Source organism: the organism of the source record quoted next, unplaced genomic scaffold, assembly GCF_019419815.1.
Source record: "Pyrus x bretschneideri cultivar Hongxiangsu unplaced genomic scaffold, Pyrus_bretschneideri_v1 Contig39, whole genome shotgun sequence".
NCBI lineage: Eukaryota > Viridiplantae > Streptophyta > Magnoliopsida > Rosales > Rosaceae > Pyrus > Pyrus x bretschneideri.
Window position 1 is genome coordinate 4,086,819 of NW_025999712.1, and position 18,785 is coordinate 4,105,603.

Sequence of the window (18,785 nt, forward strand, 5' to 3'; positions counted from 1 at the left end):
AATTGTAAAAGTTGGGTTAGAATTAGGTTGACCTTTTAACCCGCCCAAGTTGCACCACTAGTTCCGATGCTTTCAACGACATCGTTGGAAAGAAGCAATTAGGGTTAGCTTATGTGTTTTTTCTATTTTGGGTTGTTGGATTACTATTAAGGTCTGTTCTTTTGCTTGTGCGGCCTCTAATTGTGTAATTTTGTTGCTTTTTGTTGACCTTTGACCCCCAAGAAAAAAAAAAAAAAAAGGTTTCATAAGTAGCTTTTACCCTTTAACATTTCACGGAATTTCCGTCAATTTCAACCTCCACATATAATTTCTTAACTAGTGCTGATATGTCCACGTATTATATAATTTATATTGTTAAGCTATGAACAAATTTGACCCTTAAATCAATTGAATTCTTATGTTACATGACGGTTGAACCACGCTATGTGGTCCAATGACAAGTCAAGTTATATTGAAAATTGTTGCGTTTTGTTGACCCTTGACCCCCCAAAAAAAGTTTCAAAGTAGCTTTTACCCTTTAACATTTCATGGAATTTCCGTCGATTTCGACTTCCACATATAATTTCTTAACTAGTGCTGATATGTCCACGTATTATATAATTTATATTGTTAAGCTATGAACAAATTTGATCTTTAAATCAATTGAATTCTTATGTTAAATGACGGTTGGACCACGCTATGTGGTCCAATGACAAGTCAAGTTATATTGAAAATTGTTGCGTTTTGTTGACCTTTGACCCCCAAAAAAAAAGTTTCAAAGTAGCTTCTACTCTTTAACATTTCACGGAATTTCCGTCGATTTCGACTTCCACATATAATTTCTTAACTAGTGCTGATATGTCCATGTATTATATAATTTATATTGTTAAGCTATGAACAAATTTGACCCTTAAATCAATTGAATTCTTATGTTAAATGACGGTTGGACCACGTTATGTGGTCCAATGACAAGTCAAGTCATATTGAAAATTTTCTCCACAATGAAACATTTTTTTTTTCCATGGGACATTTTGGTCAATAAAATAAATATTTTGCTACTTAATATGGTTGTATTTCTCTTCACTTGTAAGTGAAAAATCTTAAGTTTGATTCTCGTATATGGTAAGTTTGATACCATTTATTATGGTTGAACCAATAGGTCCCTTTTAGTGAAGTGGATGAGATTGAACCTTGCACTATGTTTGGATAAAGAAAATAAACTTGGAATTTATATAAAAGTCAGAATTTATAAATTGACATGCACTAATTCCCTTATTTAGATTCATAAACATAGAAATTTAGAATTTCCGTATGAAAGAAAAAACTTGGAATTTGGGACTTCCAATACTCAAGTTTAAATTCCATGTAAATAAGTGTTATTTTCCAATTTCTATGATTAAGAGTTTAAAAATAACAAATTTTGTATCCAACTACATTATTATTCTAGGTTAATCAAACAAGAAAATTTACAAATTATAGAAAATAAAATCCCGTAATTTCAATTTCCGTCTTAGATTGATAGAGACACGTAAGACAAACCTAGGACATTGATTTGATGACATTCATGTTTAGGACAAAACTATCCCCTCCAACATAATTTAAATACCACCAGCGGTAGATTAACCAAATTAACCGTCCGTCCACCGTAAGACATCACCAACCAACAAAAACTCCGGCTGGTCCAAGTCCACACAGCACACCTCAAGTCAATTCCCAACCGGACTCCTAACTCAACCCAAACCCTGGTTAGTCACCGAGTCAGTGACTCAGCCAGACTCGGAGCCGCGCCACGTTAAAAAACACTCAATCGCGCTTCCCTTTCTCTCTCTCTCTCTCTCTCTCTCTCTCACTCTGCTATCCCTCACGAGAGACGACCAGAAACCTGTAGTCATCTCCCCCATCCGTCAACTCCAGACCTCCGCAAACCCAAAACCCCCACAAAACGGTGCCGTTGTGGCTGAGATCGGCGGCGACGTAGCTATGGAGGAAGACAGAGGAGCTCTGGTGCAGAGCCTGATCGACACGGTCAACGAAATAGCTTCGATCTCTGACTACAAGTGTACGGTCAAGAAGCAGTACTGCAATTTGGCGAGGAGGTTGAAGCTGCTGACCCCAATGTTCGAGGAGATTAGGGATAGCAAGGAGGTGGTTTCTCAGGAGACTTTGAAAGCCTTGCTTTCGTTCATGGAAGCTCTGGAATCGGCCAAGGAGCTGCTCAGATTCGGAAGCGAAAGCAGCAAGATTTACCTGGTGTGTGCGTATCTTTCGATTCTGAACTTCTATCGTTTTTTTTTGCACTGTGTGTATGATTGTTGCTGTGGGTCATTGTTTTGGTTTTTATTTTGATTTCTGTTTGGTTGCTGAGAAAATGCGGGAATTTGATGTTCATTTTGAATTTCGAAAGTGCTGTATTTGTTTCTTGTACTGGGTTATGGAGTACATAGTTTTGACTTCTGTGGAAGCAACCAAAGCAACAACATTTATAAGTTGAAAAACTTAGATCTAAGCTAAGACTAGCAAAACAGTTGCTAGATTGGATTTTACTTTTGAATGAATAAAGCTGAGGATTATAGTTCTAATTTCTTATCCTTTGCCGCAGTATTCTCAGCAATCGAATGGACTTAGTTTCGCTACCAAATGGTTCTAATTTTGAAATTCATTTGCTTCTTTCAGTGCTTAGTTTATCTTCAATTACGCGATTCCGTTGTTTTTTGCGTGGAAATTTTGATGAAGTGAATTATGGCAGTCTCAGTATTTAGACGAAAGACTTGAGTGGAATTGTTTGATGAGAAATAATTCTATACACGCTCACCATTTTGAGATTGGGTAGAAAGTTCCCAAAATGATTTCTTTAAATAAAAAAATAAAAAATTCTTAGTCTTTTGCTTTGGGTGCAGTTGCATCCTTGTTTCAGCGAAAATTTCTCTAGATCTTGGGGATTTTGATAAATTTCCCTTTGTATGAATAGAATGTCTATACATTGGGTTTTTAGAGTGTCACTTTCATGACTGATTGTATGGATAGAATATCTTTGTGATGTTCCAATCATTCTATGACGCGTCCTTACTGCTTGATTGTTTTTGTCTCCATTATTACTGATTGTACTGAGATATAATACTTGAGCATTGTTTTGTCTCTTGTTATGGGTTAGACTTTTGTATGTCTTCACGGCTTCACCTATTGAGATGGCCGAATGGTCATGTTGCTTCAGTATTAAGAGCTTGGGAATGAAATTTTTCAGGTCAATGGAATATTATTGGTTGGTATTAAAAAGCGAGAATCAATAGAATAGTAGGATATTCTTGGTTGCTTGATGTCATGCACTCAGTAGCAGGTTTCCTGCATTGCTGAGAGTGGTGGCACCATTGTTGTCATCTCATTATCCATATATTAAGTGAACAAGATTTTGGTTGTTCTCGGTCTTTCTTTTATTTGTGGAGGAAATTTGGTAGTTTGATGTTGCACCACTTTTGGAGAAGATATTCAAAGTCATTTGTGGGAGAAAGAAGAACAGATTGAATTTAGTAGTTCTTGAAAAACCACCACTTATGGAATCATCTTGTTAAGTGTGTTCTAGCTGTTAATATGGTTGCTTGTTGTTGAGGTTTTGTATGATTGATGATTCTTTTACAAAATTTTGGGAAAGTGTTACTGCTTTTATTTTGGGCAGAAAAGATTGAAACATGCAGCTTCCCTGATCTGAGGATTGAGTTATCTTCTGGCATTAAACTTGTTCAGGAAAAGCTGTAATAAAACAAGATGGTAAAGAGTTCTGATGTTTTCAACGTGTTCTTCTAGGATGATAAATTCAACTTAATAACATAGTGGAAAATGGCCACCAACTGTTGGAAAGGGTTGCATACTATTTGTGGAGCTCAGAGAATGAAATTGACACATTTTTAGGAATACTACCGGATGCTACAGGGGTGATTCTCTAGACATGGTTTATGATAAATCTGAAACACCATCTCTGCTTTGGGGTTCCTGAATGTCCAGTCTCAATATCTCATTGCTCCCTCTCATGTTTTCTGGTCATTCTTTTTATCTCCGTTATTCAAAAATAAGTTTGTAAAAGTGATATGGGTCCTGATTCTAAGATTTTCCAGTAATGATGGAATGTGGGGCATTTGGGTTTGAGGAGTAATATTATTTTATAGTTCGATTCAGACGGGAAGGGAATAAGATGGCTAAAAATGTATGCTCAGAAACAAACTTTAGATGAGTTGGCTAAAACAAACTGTGAGTGTCCCCGACCTCAGTATTAGTGGTTGAGATTTGAACTTAAAGTCTCACTAAAACCATTGTCATAGTGAATAGGGAGGTGATTTTCATGCACTCTTTTTAGGTTCTCACACACCCCTCTTTATTTCTGGTGATTAGATTGATTAAATCAAATGGAATCAAAGGCCAGATTAAACAGGGGTGTGCAAGAGGATAAAAGGGGTGTGTTTATCATTTATGTCACCACTTTGTATAATTTTGATAGAAATAGTGAATTGCATTTTCCAATTGGTATGAAACGTGCTTGTGAGGAGGCTCTTTCATGTTACAAACCTCTTGGGTGTTTTATATTATAAGGTCCATTTAACAATGTCCTTTTGCTTTCTATTATTTGCTTGGGCTCTGTTGGATATTCGCTGTATTCACTTCAGGAATGTTTATAATTATTTTCAATTTTGAATAAACCATGAAGTTAATAAGAGTGCTTCAAACTTCTACTCAGATGATGCCTTGATTATTACTCTCTCTCTCTCTCTCTCTCTCTCTCTCTCTCTCTCTCTCTCTCTTGCCTGAACCTTTTTCACCATACTTGTAGGTTTTAGAAAGGGAGCAAATTATGATGAAGTTTCATGAGGTGACAACTCGATTGGAGCAAGCTTTAAGTGGAATCTCCTATGAAAATCTTGACATATCAGATGAAGTTAAGGAACAGGTATAGATTCATCATCGAACTTCCTGTCAATGTCTTGGGATGTGATATGATAACCAGGGCTATCTTATATTTTTGAATTTGGCCTTGACTTGTTTTCTTTGGGATCCTTGTCATGTATTGTTAAAATGAGATGCCAAATTTTTCCTTGTGCAATTCTTGAATTATATTCTCTAAAATTTATGAAAAGATCTTTAGTGTGTGAATGACCCACTCACACAGACATGTAACCACACGGTGACTTGAAACTTACACCAGTATGTGGTGAAACAAGAATTTGAGTAGATCCCACTCCTAAATGTGTTTGTGATATTACTTTTGAGATTTTTGAGTAAATATATTCGTCAATTGTATCTGTCTTCCAGGTTGAGCTTGTTCTTGCTCAGTTTAGAAGAGCCAAAGGAAGGTTCGATTTGCCTGATGTTGAGCTCTATGGAGATCTCTTGTCCCTTTACAGTAAAAATGAGGCAGCAACAGATCCAGCTGTCCTAAGAAGATTGGTTGATAAGTTAGAATTGACAGGTATAGCTGAACTCACAGAAGAGTCACTAGCCTTGCATGAGATGGTTACTTTCAGTGGTGGGGATCCTGGGGAGAGCATCGAGAAGATGTCAATGCTACTGAAAAAAATTAAGGATTTTGTACAAACAGAAAACCCCGACATGGATGCTCCTGCAGCGGGAAAGAATATATTAGCAAGCTGCAGCGGGCAAACATCCACCGACAAGAATCACAAAGTCCCCCCAGTTATACCAGATGATTTTCGGTGTCCAATATCTTTGGAGTTAATGAATGACCCCATCATTGTTTCAACAGGGCAGGTATATGCTTGGTTTTTTATACCAAGAACTCAATTGCTCCATAATTATCCATTTTTCCTTTTTCCTTCATGTTTCATGGGATCTTATTAGATGTCTTTTTCGTTTCCTTTTTGTGTCAGATGCCAATAACATGTACCCTGTTCTTGAAGAAAAATTGTTGTTACATTGAATTTTTGTTCTTTCTATAATGTATCCAGATGTTGGGTCAATACGTCATCCATTTGGGGATCAGCCTGGTTGCCTTCCGTTGTATGGTTTTTCAGAAACAAAACCAAAACTTTTTGATTGGGATGTTGAAAAGATGTCATGCAGATTGGATACTTGTTTTCCTATATTTGGGGTTAATTTTTACATTTTAAGTCCATGCCCTAGGATACATCATGCTACCACTAATTTAAAAGATTTTGTTGTCCACTGCTGCAGACATATGAGCGTTCCTGTATTGAGAAGTGGCTGGAAGCAGGGCATGTGACATGTCCGAAAACACAACAAAGCCTCTCTAACACCACCCTCACACCGAACTATGCTTTACGTAGCCTCATAGCCCAGTGGTGTGAGGCAAATGGCATTGAACCACCAAAAAGACCCAATTCTCGACCCATTAAAACTACATCCGCCTGCTCTCCAGCAGAACGCACTAAGATTGAAATTCTCCTCCGCAAGCTGATGTCTGTTAGCCCGGAAGATCAAAGGTCTGCTGCGGGTGAAATCCGCCTTCTTGCCAAACGTAATGCAGACAATCGTGTGGCTATTGCTGAAGCTGGTGCAATACCCCTGCTTGTAGGCCTCCTTTCAACCCCCGACTCCCGCACCCAAGAGCATGCTGTCACAGCACTCCTCAACCTTTCCATATGTGAGGAGAACAAAGGAAGCATCATATCCTCTGGAGCAATTCCTGGTATTGTTCATGTCCTCAAGAATGGAGGCATGGAAGCACGGGAAAATGCAGCTGCGACCCTTTTTAGTCTTTCTGTCGTGGATGAAAATAAAGTTAGAATTGGTGCTTCGGGAGCCATTCCGCCACTTGTTACATTGCTGAGTGAAGGTACCCAAAGGGGGAAGAAAGATGCTGCAACTGCACTTTTTAACTTGTGCATTTATCAAGGTAACAAGGGGAAGGCAGTAAGGGCCGGTGTTGTTTCGACCCTAATGAAGCTGCTGACAGAACCTGGAGGTGGAATGGTGGATGAAGCACTGGCCATTCTAGCAATACTCTCTAGCCACGGTGAAGGGAAAGCAGCCATTGGAGCTGCTGAGGCAGTGCCTGTTTTGGTTGAAGTTATTGGGACAGGATCTCCCCGAAACAGAGAAAATGCGGCTGCGGTTTTGGTGCATCTTTGTTCTGGTGACCAACAACATATAGTCGAGGCTCAGGAACTTGGGGTGATGACTTTGTTATTGGAGTTGGCTCAAAATGGCACAGATAGAGGCAAGAGAAAGGCTGCACAGTTGCTTGAGCGAATGAATCGGTTTGCTGAGCAGCAGGCGCAGGCGCAGGCACAAGCTGATGATCAATCTGAGACCCAGTCACATCCAGCCACCACTACAAATGCCGTTGACAGATGATAGTTTTTGTTCTCTTTCGTTTTCGCTGTTTCTTTTGTTATTTTCTAGCATTAAAAGAAGCGGGTTTGCTTTGGCAGGGGAGGAAGGTGGAAGATCACCTTCCAACTCTGTAAGTTCTTCATATCATTTTATTTGTGTGGGATGAGACAATACTTTCAAGGAAAACAACAAAAGGAAGAAAGGAGAGAGGGAGAAGGAGAGGGAGGGAGAGGGAGAGATATATCTGACGCGATATGTACCAAATTGTAACATGCATGACTGCCGTAATCATCCTCAGTTTTTAGTGAAGCGATGTTGCTTATATTCAACACAAACTACATTTGTGCAAAGTTTTTGTGAATGTTGGCCTGATAAAAGGAAGGAGATATTTAACTCAAGTTTTGTAGTTGGTTCATTGCCAATGGCAATCAATAGCATCTTAGGTTATGTGCAATGCTTCCGATGCTGGCCTCGTTTGGTTAGCAGGGTTGAATTGAAATGGATAACTCACATGTATTCAGGTATGTTGAAAGAAGAAATGAAAAAATGTGTTCAACTTTAATGGTAGAAGGTGGATTACTCGTTAATAAAATTTATCCATTCCAATTCCCTCAAAAATCAAAATGGGCGGATTAGTATTAGAATGGATAAATTTCTTTCATGTCTAAACTTCTTTTAATCCCCTGAAACGATTCACCTCTACCTTTCTTCAATAGAGGTATTCATCAATTCCCCCCCTGAACTTGTGACCATTGGCCAATTTCCCCCCTGAACTTTAATTTTGGCCAATTTCCCCCCTCAACTCTCATAATTAGTCAATTTCCCCCCTGAACTTTAATTTGGCCAATTTCCCCTCTCAACTCTCAAAATTAGTCAATTTGCACCCTACTATTAAATTTTTTTTTTTTAATTTTCCATCTATTCTTTTCTTAATTTTCAATCTTTCTAATAGCTTCCAACAAAGTACTAAAATTAACATAAACTCACCTGCATAATATAGGGTAAAATGTACAAAAACATAATACAGTTAGTATGTGACATGGGTTGATTATAAGAAAAAGTTATGAATCGGGTTTAAAGCATGTAGAAGAAGAAATAATAACAAAAAGAAATAATAATCCTAAACTCATGGATCAAACATATTTCAATAAAATGGGTTATTCTTAATAAGGAGTCGAAAATTATGAATAGACTAGCCATTTTTTCACTAAAGCTCGATTCTCCGCAATTTACTTGAACTTAGCTTTCACTTTTATAAAGAAAATTGTATTCACATACAAAAATTTACACATCAATCCTTTTTGTTATCAATTTTGTATAGTCAAAAATCAAATAAAATTACTCCATACTGATTTATTATGACTAATAATACTATCTATGATAAATTGTAAAATTCTAAATTTTAATCTATTTGTAATAGGATAAAGATATAGGAACATGATTAACATACATCTTATTTAGTTTCTTACACACACTTGTTTAATTATGATCAAATTAAAAAATTAACAGTAGGGTGCAAATTGACTAATTATAAGAGTTGAGGGGGGAAATTGGCTAAATTAAAGTTGAGGGGGGAAATTGACTAATCATAAGAGTTCAGGGGGGAAATTGGCCAAAATTAAAGTTGAGGGGGGAAATTGGCTAATGGTCACAAGTTCAGGGGGGAAATTGATGAATACCTCTCTTCAATATACTTCAAACATGGGGGTTAAGTCATAGGTCCTAGAGCCTTTAGGACCCGTTTGTTACACTGGATTGGCTTGTATTAGAACGGGTTCAAGATTTGACTTCCTCCATTGTAATAGAGAAAACAAACATGTGGTCTAGTATCTTTAGTACAAAATTAGCCATTTGCAAATAATTCAATTGACCGACCTAAGCCCAAAATACCACTGATCTGGCATGATAGAGCTACATAAACCTCTGCCCTCTCTCGACCACGAAAGGGGGAGATTAGTTGCAGGGCATTGGGGTGGTGGTGGTGGCATTGTCAAGCTACAAATTGATGACCTTCTGAGCTCGAGACTCTTATGTGGGCTGTCGTGTAAGTTATATTTGCACTACATTGACAAAAAAGCTCATCAATTTAATGGATGATTAGAAGTTCAAAGAGACAAAAAGTGTAAATAGATACAATGTGAGAAAGTTAAAACCTCATAATCCATTTTGAAAATCACATCAAACCTTGTTTGTTGAACATTTCTAGTGAACAGACAACAATAGTTAATTGACCTCAGTTTGGAAAATCCATTTATTTAGTACAATCAATATGGGGAGGGGAGTTCGAAGAAAATCCTTTTATTTTAGTACAATCAATAAGGTAAATGAACAAAAACTAAATGTAGAGACTGTGTTTCCCAACTCTCGCACTTTTGACCTCAAAACAAAACAAAAACTCTCGCACTTTTATTGAAGAGTGTAATTACATTTATATGCATGTAGCTCATTGTAAATTCTTAGAGCTTAAATCACAACTACATGGATTAGGATAAAATTTTCTTGTCAGACAGTAAATATTTTTCATAATTTAAGCGAAATATACCGAACTGATGACATATATTTGCGGTTTGAAAAGATAATATTTTATATAACTACAGTCTCTCTATATAGAAGTCCATGAATGAAGAATAAATATTTGGTTCACGAAATGGGTTCCTTAAGAATGTAAGCACAAGTATCACATTCTCATGAGTGCATGTGCTTGTCAAACATGAGAAGGAAATTCTCCAAACTTGTATCCACCAACCAAACGTGCCATCATAAATATCCATTGTTTTCAAGGGAATACTTTCCAAACATGTTGTAATTGAGAAAGGAATTGCCATTGTTTTGGGCGATTTGGAACCTGTCATATCACATGGTATGCACAAGCTTGATGAACAGTTATATATTGGAACACGGCTGGCTTGCTTTTGTGACATGTATGTGTATATACGGTATAGTGTTATTCACACATTTATTTTTAGTTCTCACACATAATTGTTAAGTTTTGGTCATTGATTATTTTTCAATTCCTTCGATCTGATAGTAAAACATTAAGAGAAGTGTGAGACATAAAAATAACTAAATAAGTGTGGATAATACTACCTTATATGTATTATTGAACTTTTCATGCACATGCGTAATATGTTTTGCTCATGAGATGTAGAATTTAAAATCAAAAGAATATTGTGCATCTGGTAGAAGAAAGTAATTGTCAACAACACGATAAGACAGTGAGATAATCTAACATGATTTGAAATTCTAAAGAATCCTCTCTCTCGGATTGAGAAATTAAGGTTATCTGAATTTTCCACTTAAATTGAAAAAAAAAAAAAAAAATTGTTTGTAACCTATTATATTGAACCCAAAATTACCGAATACCGGTCAATAAGGAAGTACCATGAACCACCAAAGGGTTCCTGTTGAAACACTCCTGCCGAAGAAGGTACAAACCAACCTCACAAGAAGTAAGAACCACGACAGTGGTGATTACTCAATGGCTATCCTCATAATTAACCGATAAGAGGATCTCCATTCCGCCAACTTGGAGCCCATTTTCTTAAGGACACGTGGCAACACTACAACAACTTTCTTAGAGTCCCATATCGATCATGCTCTAATATCTCTATGCTTAGATCTATACTAAGCCAACATTGTATTTTGTAAACACTGCATTATTAATGAGAATTTCTAATTCTATGGTAGCCCAACTAATCAACTTATAGTGAACCGGTACCACGTACATCTCATGTTTACTTCTACACATTTTATCTCTACCTATAGACACCCTTTATCTCTATACCTATCATTTCCACTTAGCGACCAAAGTACCCTTGCGAAGGTCACTTTATCATTCTTTGCATTGATTTAAAGTCCACCCTATTTTGTACATCAACAGAATTGAAAGATTAAGGACCACATTATCATATCATTTGAAGAAAAAAAATTACAGGAAACCATGCTATATTATAGAGGCAATGATGTGACAAGATACTAACATGTCCTTTATACCAAATGAAATTCAGAGAACTTTGTGCAATGGAGTATTTTATCACATACATTTTTTTTCCTTACAATAAAACTTGAATTTAGAGCCTTTCTTTCAAGCCCCATGTCCTCTTTTTATGCTCTTTGATTTAACAACATAGCAAACAAGTCGTCATGTATGAAATATAAAATGTGTTTAGAACCTCTTCTAATAAAGTGTAAACTAAGTAATGCCTTTTTTTTTCTTGTCATATTATATACATAAACAGATAAAGAATATGCAACATATATAAGAAAATATCTTCAATAGTATGTGGCGTTGAATGATACGATAAATAAATTACTGACATTGAAAAAAGAAGATTTAAACAGTTGTGAAAATCAAATATAACAGCTAAAACGTTCATAGCAATGAGTAGCATTGAAGCCACAAGATAAAATAATTTGGTAAAGCACATTATATAATGGAAGCTAATTAATCTTCAACAAATTACTCTGAAGTTACTCAAGTAATTTTACATAAAATATAGAACATACCTGCAACATGGTTAAAAAGATCTGAGTTTAAAATGCAAGCTAATTAAGGACACAAGTACCACGTGTATATGTTTTTTAATACAACGATATATTTACATTAAGGGGATGGGGGAATATATTAGTTGCGAACTCGTTATTCTTGATATTCAAACCTTTTATTTACAAGTGAAGAAGAATATTATTATATTGTATTACTAAGTGGCACTGCATGACAGATATCTGTAATGACTGTCAATTTTAGTAAAATAATGACAATTTATTATTATGTTGTTTAGGAGTTTGCTGCGTTTAATCATAAAGGTTTTTTTTAACAATAACATCGAGAGTAATGAAGAATTAGGCAATCAGAACTACACATACGTTCGTGGAAATAAAATTACCAAACTCCGCGAGAAAGATTCAAGAAAACCAAATGGCCGACGAGAAACGGTATAAGTTATTTCTCTGCGTTCCTCCAAAAAGATGAGGGCCAAGTTAATTTTATGTATACTGTAGTTGTTTTAAGCTTATCATTATCTTTCGACTTGTAAAGAATCCAGCAAACTGTTGACCTATCTTACGCTTTTAACTGAATATATACCTACGAAGCTTAACGTTGGCAAACGTAGCAAAACTAACAACTCAAACTGAATATGCAGATGGCAGCAAGTAACTATATATTATCTAAAATATATATTAGAATTTTTTGAGGTTTAAAGAAGAACAAATATGAAATGAAAAAAAGAAATGCAAATTAAACCATGGCCCATTTGGAAGAAGAAGAAACGTCAGAAGGTGATAAAGAGGAATAAAGTGAAAAGGAAAAATAAAACGCAGGCCCATCTGCTTATGGGACATCATAACTTTTTTATTGTGCGAGAACATCATTTAGTACACTAAGGTTCATAATATAAGTAATTAATTTTTTTTTCAAGTATTTAAACATTTATATTATGATAGTTGATATACTAAATCATGTTCCCCACACACTAAAAAATCTCTCAAAAAACACAAGCATTGAAGACTGAGAGAGAGAGAGAGAGAGAGAGAGAGAGAGTAGATTTAGCACTTATCAATGAGTGGGTCAACAAAATGAACATACATAAAAATTGAGGTCGTGGAATTCCGAGCCCTGCATGGTTTGATTTAGTCTTTGATTGCTTTGCTCTTCCAAAATGGCGTAGCTCTGTCAGTCTCTCATCAGGCTTCATCAACAGCAACCATTCCTCTTTTATTTCTTTGCTTTCCCTTTTGCCACCACCATATGCATAATGCATATCACATTTTCTACTCACAATAACTACTTTTGCAGTCTACGTCCATGACTAATATCAAATATCGAGAGCGAGAGAGAGAGTGAGTGAGTGTCTGCTTTAATTTTTTGCTCAACATGTACATTTTCTACTCACAATAACTGTTTTTGCAGCATACGTCTCATGACCAATGTCAAATATCGACAGAGAGAGAGAGAGCGAGAGAGAGAGTGTGTGTGTCTGCTTTAGTTTTTTGCTTCTGAGCATTCTGGTTTGATTGCTTGATTGCTTTATTCGTCCACCATTGCTTGGCAGCCTTGGTTCTCACAAAAGCAAATCCTTGATGCCTCTCCTTTTCATAAGATGACCAACCCCTTTTAGCTTACAATACTAATATGTAATTGTTACATCGATCTCTGAAGAGATCAATATAGAGATCTAATCATACCTTGTTATATTCTAACGTGACAAAATTCTATTATTTTCTTGATCCAATTTCAAAAGAATGTTTGGGGGGAACCATGTTTGGTTTTTAAGTAGTAAACACTAAAAAACAGTGTTTAAAAGAAAGGTAGGTAGCACCCTAGTTGTGTGTCGGATTCACTTTCAGTGTTGCTAATATAAAAGTAAAATATAGTTCTTTCAACCTACCTAGTCTTTAAAAAAACAAATTCTTTAGAGTAATGTTATTCATATCATGTTTTTATATCACATTTCTATACCACCTTAGGTGACATCTGATGTGGACAGCCACATCATTTGAAAATTTTGCAAAACTCAAGGAAATGAAGGAGAAAGACTCCTTGTATATCACAATCATTATTTAATTAACTAGTTTTTTTTAGTTATTAGTTTATTAAATAATGAACTAAATTTAAAAATCTGATTAATTTAAATAATGTGGTTGTCCACATCAAATGTTACCTAAAATAGTATGAAAATGTAGTACAAAAACATGATACGAATAACATTAACAATATTGTAGACTAGTTGCAGATCACTTGGGTTTGGTTGGTTGTGAAAATTGGATACTTGCATGCATGGTTTTTAGTGGGATTTTTGGCATTTTCTGACATTTCACTTCAAAGTCGTCAACTTTCACTTTCACCCACGTAAAACAAGTACTTCCACTGACCTTATCATTCTTATTATTATTACAAAATCATTATACATAGTACTGTCTTGTATTCATGATAATGATGCTCTCTCTCTCTCTCTCTCCTCTCCCATGTATCTCTCTCTCTGACGCACAAATCTAAAAATGTAGTAAGCAAGTTTCCTGCCAAGGTGAAGACTGAAAACAAATTAACATTCTACTGAATTCGAATCTCATAAAAACATAAGACGAGAAGCTTTCTTGGAGTTCAAAATTTGCCACATTTAGAGGAATTGGGGAAGATGGAGGAAGTAGAGTCAGTGTCCCTCTCTCCAGTCCTGATGACGCATCATTTTGAGAAAGAGACCATTGAAGGCGGTGCTTGGTGTTGGTGAATGACCTAAAGGCAACCCTTTTCAGAGCAATGGTGGACTGCGGATCAATTTCCCTCAACAAATTACTTTAGCTCTTTTTTTCAACTGAAACGATTCGAAATAAGAAGAGCAGTACAAAACTGACTAAACAGAATTACAATCCTCAATTAAGACGTCTATAAGATCCGGGGGATCGTCGAACCAAAAAAAAGGACTCCAGCTATGAACGGCATAATGGGCAGGCCGATGGGTAGCACCGTTGGCTTGACGGTGAACATGGATGATAGTAGCTCCAGCGATCGAGGACAACGTAGCCTTTGCATCTTCCTCGATATGCCCAACATGGGACTCATTGTATGAAGAGCATTGCATACCAGCCACGATGTGGAGAGAATCGCTCTCAATAATTCAATAATATATGAAGCTACTATCGCCCATGTTCACACATAATTAAAGTAATAGTTAATATTAATTAAACTATAGAATCTCTACATACTTCTTATTGTCCTCTTGATTCATGCAGATTTGGGCTAAGTCAAATTGGCTAAAGCAGTGCGCTTTTACTTTTGCACGAAGTTCGAATCCTCATTTATACAATAGAATAACGCTTGTATATTAATGTATATCGAGACAAAAACTTTAATTAGTTAATCGATTTGCAGCTTTTGATTGTTAAAGTGGTGTTCAATGAAGATTTTATGAACAGAAATGCATATATGGAGCTATATTTTAGTTAGATTTGTCATCCAATGACTCGATTCGCATATTGAGCTCATCGAAGCCAAAGAATCCAGTCAAATAATAGTACTTAATCTTGCAGTTTCATTCCTATGCAATTTTTACCGTACAATGCATGTGGATGAAAGAAGACATGAGAGATGTATAACATGAAATGAAAAGTTTTCACAGGGACTGCTGATCATCTCATAGTGTTCAAATACAACCCATGATACACAAATTAAGGACCAAGTGCTTCAAACATATGTAATTAAACCCATACATTAATACACGCGCGATACCAACCAGCACAACATAAGTACTCAAATTTAAAAATAAAAACAAAATAAAATACAAAATAGAAAGCCTACCATTTCTTAATTGGATCCACCTCTAGTCATCATTAATGATGGTTAGGGTTCTTGAAATTCGTTGCCGTCGACCTAGTTACAAGAGATGGCTTGTGGAAGAAGAGTTGAGCCCTGATAAATCTGTCCACGCATTCAAATTTCCACCCCAGAACTGGCTATTGTTAGTTTCCGCTGAAATAGGGGTACTTGTAAAAGTAAGACCATGATTATCTTCAGTTTTCACTGGAGGAGGCAACTGCTCAGTATTAACCCTAGAATTATTCCCAACCATTGGATCAGTTGTTGCTTGATGATCGACTCCTTGATCACCCGTTTGAAATGGGTATAAACCTGTTGATGTTGATGATTCAAACCCGGTACCGACCAAAAATGGAATTTGCTGCAAGTTCGAATTACGCCACTGATTATTATGATCCCCTCCTAATATTCCACCACTTAAATTGTTCATATTATTGCCTCCTGCAATCTGATGAAACTGAAACCCCATATGATGATGGTGATGATCAGTCTGTTCCTGCTGGATCTCATTGAAGTTCAATCCCATGTCCCCAGCTACTCCATAACGACCTAGACTTGGTATGGATGAGGCTAGAAATGGTAGTGATTGATGGGGACTTGGTGGTAGTTGTGTCAAATGATGAGGAGTATTTCCAATCATATGATTTGATGAGTTGTTGGTAATTGAGTTGGAACCTGTTTGGATATGATCGCCAGTGGCTACTGGAGATTTGGATCGACTGCTGCTGCTGCTGTTGCTTTTTGTTTTCTTGTTTCGGCGACATCCTCCTCCAACAGGAACGCTCCTTAGGGCACCTCCTCGGGTCCAATAGCGCCGACATGTCTTGCAGAAGTGGCGAGGCTGAGTGAGGCTGTAGTTATTGAAGTAGCAAAACTTGGTGTTGGTGGACTCACACCGAGGACACTTGAGCGCAGTTTCTGGTTGTGGAATCTTTGCCAGACGGGCTCGATCAGACATCGAACTGGGTCTGATGGAGCCTGGGCCACCACCAACACCACTAATACTGCCTGCACCACAGACATGAGTTAGTGACGGTGGTGGAGGGAGTGGTGGAAATTCATGTGGATTTTCACTTCCAGCAGTAGTACCTCCTAGTGGATGATAATTTGGTTGCTGCAAGATAATAAAAATCAAAAGAAACTATGAGTTAACCATAAGAAACAAATATTTCTGGTATATTCACAAAGAGATCACAAAGGAATAGGAATAATTATCTTTTTAATTTGCTTTTATTTTTGTTCTTCCCTTTTCTATTTTGGTGAAGATGGAAGTTACAGATGGAAAATTAGAGCTAGAGAAACATCACCTGGTGCCAATTGGGAGGATCCACATAAACTGGAATAGATGAGAAAACCATGGTGATTGATCTTTTTTCTTCTTTTTATAAAGTTTGATGGGTCTTTAGGAAATATGGTGGTGGAGAATCACACCAAGGGAATACCAGAGCAAGAAAGAAAGAAAGAGAAAAGAGAAAGCTAGAGAGGAGGAAAGCAAGGGAGAGTCTTTTGTATATTTTTGCTTTTATTCCCTCATTCTCTCTCTTTTTGTTTTATTAATATTTTTAGGGTTTTGGGTGGTCGACGAAATTTCTTCGCATTTAAGCTTTCTTTTGACGTTGTGGACGTGATTTAATTAGTGCTAAAAAAGCTACTTGTTGTTAAGATGTAAATGTAAAAGATTCTCATATCGATGAAAAGAAAAATATTACAACAGCTTAATTATAAAAAATTGAGTTACTTCTCATATTGCCAATTGATTTTATAATGAAACCCTAACTTTCTTCATGGTATAAAAGTAAGTTGTCCCATATGTGAAGCCCAAGGTCACACGTGCTCCACGTCATCCAATTCGTGTTGTCCACGTGTTCAGTTCAGGTGAGGGGGCAGGTGAGGATGTGAAGGTAAAAAAATTCTAGGTTTATAAGAGATTTGACTACTCCCTATGTTGTAAATTGATCTTATGATAGAACCCCAACTTTCTTTATTTGTTGTTTCTGCCTGGCCTCCTCATGCATGGAATAAAGAGAGAACGTGACACGGTAAACCAAATTACATATCACTATCTATTTATTAGTTATACGGAATAATTTGCTTAATTCATTTACCAACACGAATTTCCTTTTTGTGGTTGAAAATAAGAATTCATTATAAACAGGCCAAAGCCTCCAGAGATACGACTGAAAGCAAAGGGGAATAGGCACAGGCACCAAAACCCTAGACAATCAAAGGAAAGGAAACTAACAAAGCCAGGTGATCAGGCCACAACCGAGCTTAGAGGCGGAAGGTATCCTTTACCAACATGACTAATTTTCAATATTGGTACCATTGGTCCTGGTTTAGGGAGTGGGATATTAATCATAAACTGGTCTTGGCCTGTAAATGTATATAATTAATTTATTCTTCTCAGAACTACTTGAAAGTAATAAACTGATTGAGTGCACTTTGAGATAGTATCATAGGAAAGTAGTTAGCATATGCATGCTTGAGTAAGGCCAAAATCTATATAACTTAAAAAGTGCTAATTATCACCCAAGGGTTAGATCATATAGTAAGCGTCTGGATAAATGAGTTAAAATTAGCTTAGATAAAGGGTTTTTTTTTTGTCACATTGAAGGATTTCGAACCCTAAATCATAAATTAAAAGTTATGATTCCCTTCCACAGAAGGTTATGATTCCCTTCCATCGAAGGTTATGGTTCCCTTCCATTCTTGAAAAGAAAAGAACCCTTGGCATTTGATATGTTTGGTTCCTGTTAACATAGTGCTTCCAAATAAACTCAAATAATTTTGGTAATGTTTGGTTGAAATAGACAAATATACTTCTTTGTGGTGAATCACAATGCAAGTAAGAAGGATAGATCATAGTGTTATTCACACATCCATTTTTACTTCCTACACATCGTTGTTAATTTTTTCTATTAATCTTCTCAAATTCATTCGATTTGACAACCGAAAATTGAAAAGAATATGTGAAAAGTAAAAATAAGTATATGGATAACACTACCCAAGTAAGAATTATGCACCACAATGAGCATTAAAGGCGGTTCTGAGAGAATCATATGAGTTAATAAGTGATATACTTACACTAACAAGAAGAATTTTGGAACTCGCATGGTAGAGAAATCCCACATAAAGGGATAGAAATTTTTACTGTTTTAAATTCTTAACCAAGAAGGAAGAGTTGATTATACAGTGA

General features: G+C 36.4%; 2 protein-coding genes and 1 long non-coding RNA gene across 4 annotated transcripts; 1 reads left to right on the forward strand and 2 right to left on the reverse strand.

Moving 5' to 3' along the window:
• The first annotated feature begins 1,792 nt into the window (after positions 1-1,792).
• On the forward strand, positions 1,793-7,610 carry LOC103944939 (U-box domain-containing protein 13). The gene is made up of 4 exons (XM_009355419.3): positions 1,793-2,229; positions 4,796-4,912; positions 5,275-5,730; positions 6,154-7,610. Exons 1-4 carry the CDS (start codon positions 1,960-1,962, stop codon positions 7,294-7,296), a joined length of 1,986 nt encoding a protein of 661 aa, XP_009353694.2. The 5' UTR covers positions 1,793-1,959; the 3' UTR covers positions 7,297-7,610.
• A 1,430-nt stretch (positions 7,611-9,040) lies between these two features.
• On the reverse strand, positions 9,041-13,414 carry LOC125468552. The gene is made up of 2 exons (XR_007250956.1): positions 12,863-13,414; positions 9,041-9,335 (listed from the first exon to the last, which is right to left on the reverse strand). It is a non-coding gene; the product is annotated as an uncharacterized LOC125468552 (long non-coding RNA).
• A 1,950-nt stretch (positions 13,415-15,364) lies between these two features.
• On the reverse strand, positions 15,365-17,107 carry LOC103944938 (dof zinc finger protein DOF3.6-like). Of its 2 annotated transcripts, XM_048564360.1 has the most exons (3): positions 16,897-17,107; positions 16,679-16,703; positions 15,365-16,597 (listed from the first exon to the last, which is right to left on the reverse strand). In XM_048564360.1, the coding sequence occupies exons 1-3, from the start codon at positions 16,945-16,947 to the stop codon at positions 15,648-15,650; spliced, it is 1,026 nt and encodes a 341-aa protein (XP_048420317.1). In that variant the 5' UTR covers positions 16,948-17,107; the 3' UTR covers positions 15,365-15,647. The 2 variants fall into 2 exon arrangements, with proteins under 2 accessions (XP_048420317.1, XP_009353691.2); XM_009355416.3 differs by having other exon boundaries at positions 15,365-16,703; positions 16,897-17,105.
• Positions 17,108-18,785: the final 1,678 nt, after the last annotated feature.

Coding starts and splice junctions, on each gene's coding strand:
- LOC103944939 (XM_009355419.3), top strand. CDS start 1,960: ATGGAGGAAGACAGAGGAGCTCTGGTGCAGAGCCTGATCGACACGGTC. Junction 2,230..4,795: donor AAAGCAGCAAGATTTACCTG/GTGTGTGCGTAT, acceptor CCATACTTGTAG/GTTTTAGAAAGGGAGCAAAT. Junction 4,913..5,274: donor CAGATGAAGTTAAGGAACAG/GTATAGATTCAT, acceptor TCTGTCTTCCAG/GTTGAGCTTGTTCTTGCTCA.
- LOC103944938 (XM_009355416.3), bottom strand. CDS start 16,947: ATGGTTTTCTCATCTATTCCAGTTTATGTGGATCCTCCCAATTGGCAC. Junction 16,704..16,896: donor ATCCTCCCAATTGGCACCAG/GTGATGTTTCTC, acceptor ATTATCTTGCAG/CAACCAAATTATCATCCACT.